The 7,660-nt window shown below is 61.5% G+C and overlaps 1 protein-coding gene across 1 annotated transcript; it reads right to left on the bottom strand.

Annotated features, from left to right (window-relative positions):
* Window positions 1-332: 332 nt before the first annotated feature.
* On the bottom strand, window positions 333-5,957 carry LMJF_12_0570 (conserved hypothetical protein; the record flags this gene model as incomplete). Its single annotated transcript, XM_001681611.1, has 1 exon — window positions 333-5,957. One exon carries the CDS (start codon window positions 5,955-5,957, stop codon window positions 333-335), a length of 5,625 nt encoding a protein of 1,874 aa, XP_001681663.1.
* Window positions 5,958-7,660: the final 1,703 nt, after the last annotated feature.

The following is a 7,660-nucleotide window of genomic DNA, read 5'->3' as shown; positions in this document are numbered from 1 at the left end:
GGAAGTACAAGCAGAGAGGTGGCAGTGCGCCCAATGCGTACATGCTGAGTAAGCACATATGCACACACGGGCACTTCACCAATAATATAAAAACAACGAACAAAAGAAAAGGGACGAAGTATCGTTCCGACACTTTGCTGTCGTCGTTTGCTTTGGCTACGTAGTCCCTCCCCTCCCCCTCCTCCACGATCGCATTGGCAAAGTTGTGTGCGTGTGTGCGTGTGTGTGTGAGAGAGAGAGAGAGAGCAAGAATGAGCAGGAAAGGCGGCACGAATACTGTCGCCCTTCGATGGGGGCGCGCTCTCGCCGGCGACAGCAGCTGCCGAGCCGCATTACAGAAGCCTTGCCAGATCCGTGGCGTGCTGCATTTCTAGCAGCGCCTTTTGCAGATCGTTGATGTGTACGACGAGGGCGCGTGTACCAAACAGGAAGGCCTCGAGGGAGTGGATGTCGTGATTGGTGAGCACAAACTCGCCACTGGCGGCGTTAAAGAAGGAAAGGCCCTTTAAGATCTCGTCACCGTCCGACGGGGTCATGCTGGTGCCGTCGCCATCGCGGCTCCTGTCAAGCATCGCTGGCACGCACTTACTGCTTCCTCCAATGCCGAGAGAACGGCGCCGCAGCTTGCTCGAGGGGCGGCTGCCGAAAGAGTCAAGGGTGTGACGAAGAGAGGCGGTGTCGAGAAGCGGATGCGTGTCCTTCTCCACAGCACTAGTTGCGTCTCTCTGACCCTCCCATGCCTTGCCTGAAGCTCCTACATCCCTGTCCGGGGTGTCGCCGCTCCTGTCGTGCGGCTGCTGCTTCTCGGTGTCGACGTGCGTCATCTCCTCGCCGTCCTTGCCAGACACAGCCCTCCGCGTATTGCTGTCGCGGTTGTCGCACTTCTTTCCCTCCTCGGCGCTGCTGCACGCGCGCGGCGGCGAGCCCTTGTGATCCTCCGGGCTCCCGCTGCTGCTGCCCGGTGCCGGAGCAAGAGGCTGCGTGGGGTGGTGAGATATAGTGGTGGCGGCGCTGCAGGTGTTGTTGAGTGATGCCCCGAGCACAGCCGCATCGTCGCCACTGAAGCTAACCGTGCTGTTCGCCGCAACACCGCAAAGCTGTCCAGCTGTCAAGGTGCTCGCTTGCTGCTGGCTTGCCTCGATGCTGCCCTCCTTCCTCAGCACTGCAACGGTCTCCGCAGCAGACCCGCGTCCGGAGGTCATCGGCGCCGACTGGGACATGGGCGGCAGATGGCGCTGTCCACCGGCGGCACCCTCACCCCCGGCACCAGCTTCGCCTAGTGGGTTCGTTGCTAAGTTGTCGGCGCCAGGCAGCACCTCTGGCGTCGAGTGCGCCATCGGTGGGCGCTCATCCGCCTTGGCTTTTTCGGCCCCCGCTACGGTCCCGCTCGAGCGAAGTACCTTTCCGGAGGAGCGCCTCTGATTACGCGGCCTCGGATTTTCTTCGATGTCGCTGAACTCGCTCCCCACGCTACTGGCGCGAGGGTGGGGAGCCGGTGAGGTGAGCGGGGTGCTGTGCTGTCTGACGCCCTCATCGCCACTGTCGCTGTCTTGCGCGTCGCGCCGTTTGCCGGGGTGACGCCGCTGCTGCTTCTTTTTCTTACCGTCTCGTTGCGAGCGAGCCGAGGTGGTGCTCGACTCGCTCGACGCGCGCGACCGCCCTGTACGGAGCTGCGGCATCTCCGCCGCGTCAAGGTCCCGCGGCTCCTTCGTCCGCTTCGCAAACAGGCTGCCCAGCAAGGAGTTGTTCATGAAGGAGTTGTTCAAGAAGGATGTATTGAAGATGCCGGGAGCGTTGTCGACGTCGTTGCGGCCGCTTTTAGCCCTGCCCTCATTGTGCTGCTCCTCTGCCCCCACCTCCTCCGCGTCACCGTCGTTCTCCTCGTCCCTCCCGCGCCTCACCACCACCTTGTGCTTCTTGCGCAGCGCCGCCGCCAGCCCGTCGTCGCCACCTGTGACAGCCATAAGGCGGGCGTCGTTGTTGCCCTGCGGAGGAGACCCCGAAATCGCCATCGAGGCCCTCGCGGCGAACGCAGCAGCAGCAGCGGCAGCGGCAGGAACCCCGCCTGCGGCCCGGCCACCGAAGGTCGAGTTGTTGACCACCGTGGACTTCCTGGTGCTAAAGGTTGCGTTGCTCACGCGGTTCGCTACAAAGGCGCGCAGCGCCGCAGCCTCCTCCGCCGTCAACTCGTAGCCAAGGTACCCCATCTTCTTTTTGCCGTCGCCACCCTTTCCCCCCGCCTTCTTGTGTGGGTGCGCATTGGCGTTGTCGTCGTGTTCGCCATTCTCGGAGGAAGACAAGTCCGAAGAGTCCTCAGAGCTGTGGTTCCCACGGCAGTGCCCGTGGTCACAGTCGACTCGCCGTCGCTGCTGCCGTGGTTTCGGGGATGCGGAGGGATCGTCATTGTTACCGACCTTGGCCTCATCACCCTCCCTCTCACTCGGCCTGTTGGCGGCATGCGCCGCAGCCGCCTTGCCGTCGACGCTCGCAGTTGAGTCAACGCCGCCATCGGCTTTGGCTGTGTAAGAGCGCCCTCCTCTACTCGGCGGGAGGTGCGGCCCGCCACTGCTGCCGTGCTCTCCGCCTCTGTACCCGGCATTGTTGTCGTTGTCGTACTCATCGTCGTCCATGTAGGAGCTGCTGGAGTACATGTCGCCCTCGTCCGTGTCCTGCTCGCCAGCCACCTTGCGGAAGATGGTAGACATGTAGGTGTCGAGGATGGCCTGATTGGCGTCTACCATGCCTACCCGAAGCCGTGTCAGGTGCGCCGTTGGCACGATTGTCATCTTGGAGAGCGAGAGAAGATAGAGGTCGATGGAGGCATAGATGAGGTCCGACAGGTCCTGCGCGTGCGGGGCGATGCGGTGCAGCACCACCCAGTGTACCGACAACTCGGTGGTTGGGTCCGCTCGGCTGGACATGAAGGTGTTGTAGGCGAAGCACATCATCGACAGCGCCAGGCACAGCTTCTTCTCCGCCTCCACGATGCGCTTCCACGAGTCCTCCGGGTACTCGACGGAGCCCATTGTCGGCTCCTCCACCGCTCCAGGGATGAAGCGCGACTGCGTCCGAACCTTCTTGTTCATCTCGATGAGCAGCGCCGAGACGTCGGCGGTGACTTCGTTTGCGTCGTACGGCATGTCGAGATTGCGCAGCATGCGCGTGACGGCCTCTCTCGTGCACCGCAGCGTGACGTTCAGACTCATCTTCACCTTCGTACGCGCGTGCATCGGCCACAGAATGCACGCAATCACGAAGTACATCAAAATGGCGAAGCAGTTCTGCTGAATACGCACCATTGCAGCATTCTCGTCCTGGTACTGGGTGCAGACGGAAATCGTGCTGCTGACGATCGCGTTGCCAAGTGCGTAGAAGCCCGGGGCCGCCTGTACGTACGCGCCAATGAAGGACAGGATAATGATGAAGATGTACAGCACCCACAAGTGACCATGCGCAACTTGCACAGAGAGCAGCGCGCCAATGGAGCCGAGTACCGTGCCCAGCAGACGCCCAGAGGCGTAGTGGAAGCTTTCGGAGCCGGTCGGGTTGTAGATGAGCGCAATCACCGCGGCACCGGCCGCTGGGCTCACCGAGCTGTTGTCCAACGCGTACACCTGAAAGATGCTGGGCACCACCATGCACAAGGAGAGTTTGATTGCCTCCTTCATGCGACGCGGAATCGTACGGCGCCGCACAATTGTGAGAGCCAAATTCCGAAAGGCAGCAATGACGCTCTTCACGTCTCGCACCGGGAACAGCATCGCATTCAAGAGCCTGCTGGGCGGGTGCGCGGTCTCGTCGAACTGGCTAATTACCTCGCACATCTCGTCCACGCTGAACATGAAGAAGCCAAGGAGGACGTCGGACTCCTCCGTCTGGTAGTTCTCATTCGTCAAGATGACATCCTCTCGGACACGCGACAACGCATCCTGGAAGCGCTCGCGCGCTTCCCGGAAAAACTGGATCTCCTGCGGCGTCACAATGCGCTGGAAGTCGACAATCTTCAGCACCATGCTGTCCATCGCGGACGAGATAACAGCGAGGTGGTCGCCAATCTGCTCTCCAAAGGCCGTGCACATCGGCGTGTCGATCAGGCTCGGATTGTCAGCGATGAGCTCGATGACGTGGCTCAAAGAGCCGAGGATGTTGTGAATGGACTTGCAGAAGTTGAAGCGGTTCACCATGCACATCATGTACGCCCCGGTGTGCGGCTCGTACTCAGACTCGTCCAGCGCCGTCTCAATCTTGCTGAGGCACTTCTCCGCAGTGGCCCTCAGTTGGCGCAGACGCACAACGTTGAGCTCGCGCTCCAGCGGGGTGCGCACCCAGAAGCTCGACAGTGTTCCCTGCAGATCAATGCTGAGTGAGTTGCCCATGGCCTTGATGTAGTGCCGAGCAATGTCGCTCGACCAGCGGATAAATGGCACTAGAAAGCCAGCCGTACCGAAGGCCAGGCCAATGAGCAGACCTATGTAGTACTTGCCAATGTAGCGGAAGTCCGTCTCGACAGGGTCCACAATGTACTTCATGATCATCGACGCCAGCACGTAGGCGGCCGTCTTCTTCGTCTCCTCCGCCACAAAGGAGGAGATGAAGGTGAAGAAAAAGAGCATAAGAAGACTCAACCACGCAGGGCCGGCATGCGTGCCTACGACAATGCACACAAACAGCAGCCCGACAGAGAAGCCCTTCAAGGCAATGATCAGTTCGCGCAGGCCACTGCCAAAGGTCGGCATCGTGATCCAAAAGGCGTTGAAGGCCAACGAGGACGGCAACGGGAACATGTGCGACGTCGAGGGCTCGAGTGACAGCACCATGGTGGGTAGCACGGTCAGAAGGGAAGCACGCACTGTCCAGTCCAGCTTCTCCCAAAAACGCGGCGTGCTCAGCAAGGCGAAGAAGCGCGTGCCGAAGCCGCTCATGGGTAGCTGCTGTCGCTGATCCCACGGGATGGCGTGCAGGGCATCGATGTTGCGAGTCCGGAAGTTGCGCTCGTCTCGCTCGTCCTCATCGCCCTCTGTGTCCATCTTCTTCACATCCGCCCACTTGTACTTCCCAACCCTCTCGGTATCGCTGCGGGAGTTCTTCGCCACCTTGCCAGGCTCCCCTTTGCCGCTTCGAGAATTGCTCGAAGAGCGACCCCCACCCCCACCCCCACCGCCACCGCCACCCCCACCGCTACCCCCACCGCCCCCTCCTCCCGCTGCTGCACCCTTCTCCTCGCCTGTGCCGCGTGGCGCTCCCGCCGCGCCACCGTTCGAGGCGGAAGACTCAGCCACCCCACCACATGACGACTCCATCGCATAAAGGATATTGTTGGTGTGCTGCAACTTGCGCTGGAAGATATTGGTTAGCTTGTACTCTTCAATACCAGGCTTCGAGTCTCCACTGCCAAGCGAGCTCAAGATGCCACCATTCGCAGCGTGGGTGCGGAAGGACGCACTGCATGTGGTGCTGCTGGGGATAGTTTTGCCAACGCCGCCCCCTGTCACCGCCTCCAAAGTTGTAACGGCGCGCGAGCTCGGCAAGGCAGTCACGGCGTGGCGCCCACCAACCATGCTTTGACCGCCACCGGCAACAGACCGCACGTTGCCGCCGCGACGCCATCCCGACTGCTCTGAAAGGGTGCGGCCGTGGTGCCGCGTTGACGCAATAAGTGCCTCCTCCTGTGCCACAAATACGGGCACCCCGCCCTGAGCGGCTTGGCATCGTGCCAGGTAGGCGCCGGGCCGTACACTGCCACCAGCGACACTGTATGCTACCAGCTGATGTGGATTTCTGTAGTCCGTGCTGCCACCGCCACACTCAGCCTGTTGCGCCTCCAGAGCGCGCAGTTTGCCAGCCGTCAGCACGCCCTGCGCGGCGAGGCGGCGCGACTGAATCCCAAGCTTGCTCTGGTCGTATGGGAGCACTGGGTCGTGCATCGACAGGTCCTCGAAACCGCGCGACTCCTTCATCCGCTCTGCCGCGTTCACCCAGCGCGGCTGCGCGGGAACGGTTCCGCTAGAGCTGGCGCCACCGCTGCCGCCGGAGGCCGCGTAACGGCTGGAGCTGTGCAGTCCACCGGGGTTGAAGGACGACTCCATGTCCCGGATCACGCGGCGCTGGCGCGAGCCAACGCCAAGCGACGGAAAGTTGTAGGAGAGGGGGCGATCGACGTTTCCCGGTGATCCTCCGCTGAGCACTCGGCCCCCGGCGGTCGCGTTAGTTGGGCTGAGGATTGCGTCTTCACGCTCTTTCAAGGCGCGGCGGAGATCCGTGTCAGAGCGACTGCGAGGGAGGCCGCCACCAACGCCTCCGGGAAACTGTGCGAGGGTCGAGGAAAACTGCATCCCGCTGCCACAGTTGTTTGAGCGGCGCGACGTAGGGGAAAGCCCAGGGGACGCGGGACTGCGTTGCAGCGGGGCGGGGGTGTAAATCGCGCCCGCATCTGCGCCAGCACCTCCGACCGACAACTCGTTCGTGTGCCTGTAGCTGGAGTTGGTAGAGGCATGGTGGCCCACGCTGCTAAGAGGCGGCAAGGTGGGCCGGGCGAAGCTCTCCGGCTGTGTCGGCGAGCCGGCAGCAGACCCCACGCCTGAGGACGTCAATGCAGACGATTTTGTCGAGATGCGACGAGACGGCGACCGCTGCAGTGGCAACGCCGCAGACGACGTGAACGAAGCAGCAACGGGCACCGAGCTTGTCAGTGAGGACACGGTTGCTGCAAATACCGGTTGTGGATCGTGGTGCACTGTCGATACCACCGGCGACGGCACCACCATCTTGCGGGATGAGGTGCTCGTCGAAGAAAAGGCAGCCTGATGCGGGGCTGGCACGACAATGGGCTGGACGGCACTTGTAGGCCGTGGCGACGCGTCCAGCGGTGGGTCTGCAGGCAAGGCGACCTCCTTGGAAATAGACACAAAGTTGGGCCTCTCGCGCGCGTGCATTGGCTCGGCGACGGCACCGCTGTCGTGTTGAAAGCAGCTGGGAGTGAAAGTGGAGTTGACAGCGGGCACCGTAGAAAGAAAACGCTCCACGTTCGAGGAACTCTGTCCGCTATCGAAGGGCCGGGTGGAGCCAAAGACGACGTTGTTGCCTAGCGGACACCCAAAGGAGTCGTTCGTCACGCTCATCTGTACGCCCCCAGTCGGCTGCACGCGACAGGGGCTCTTGTCAGTGCGCAGGCAGTCATTCGGGGCACCGCTAGAGCTGCCCGTGTCCCGTTGCTGGTGTGACGCAGACACCAATTCATGGCCTCTATCGGTGGCGGGACTGCTCAGCTTCGAGGCCCTGGCGGGACTTTGAGCATGAGAGTCCATCGCCCTCCGCACAGAAAAGCGGGGAGGGAATGGTGGCGAAAACCAAAACAAAAACGAAAAGAAGCACTGCAAAGCAAGGAGGGGTGACGCTCTTTCGTGTATGCCGTGTGTCCGTGTCCGTGTCCGTGTCCGTCTCTCTCTCTCTCTCTCTATGTGTGTGTGTGTGTGTGTGTGCCGCGTGCAGCACAACAGGGCAGCACCAAAGAAAACGAATCAGCAGAACAGAATAAGAGGAAAAGGTGGAAAAGCCAGAGAAACGAAAAGAGTCGCAGCGGAGCAGCACTCGTGTCTCAGTGCGCACGAGTCTTCTTGTTTTTTTTCTCACTGTGGCCATCCAACCACGAACATGTCAACAA

The sequence above is a fragment of the Leishmania major genome, chromosome 12, assembly GCF_000002725.2.
Source record: "Leishmania major strain Friedlin complete genome, chromosome 12".
Taxonomy (NCBI): domain Eukaryota; phylum Euglenozoa; class Kinetoplastea; order Trypanosomatida; family Trypanosomatidae; genus Leishmania; species Leishmania major.
The sequence above is the reverse complement of the archived record's forward strand: the minus strand, read 5'-3'. Positions and strand labels throughout refer to the sequence as shown.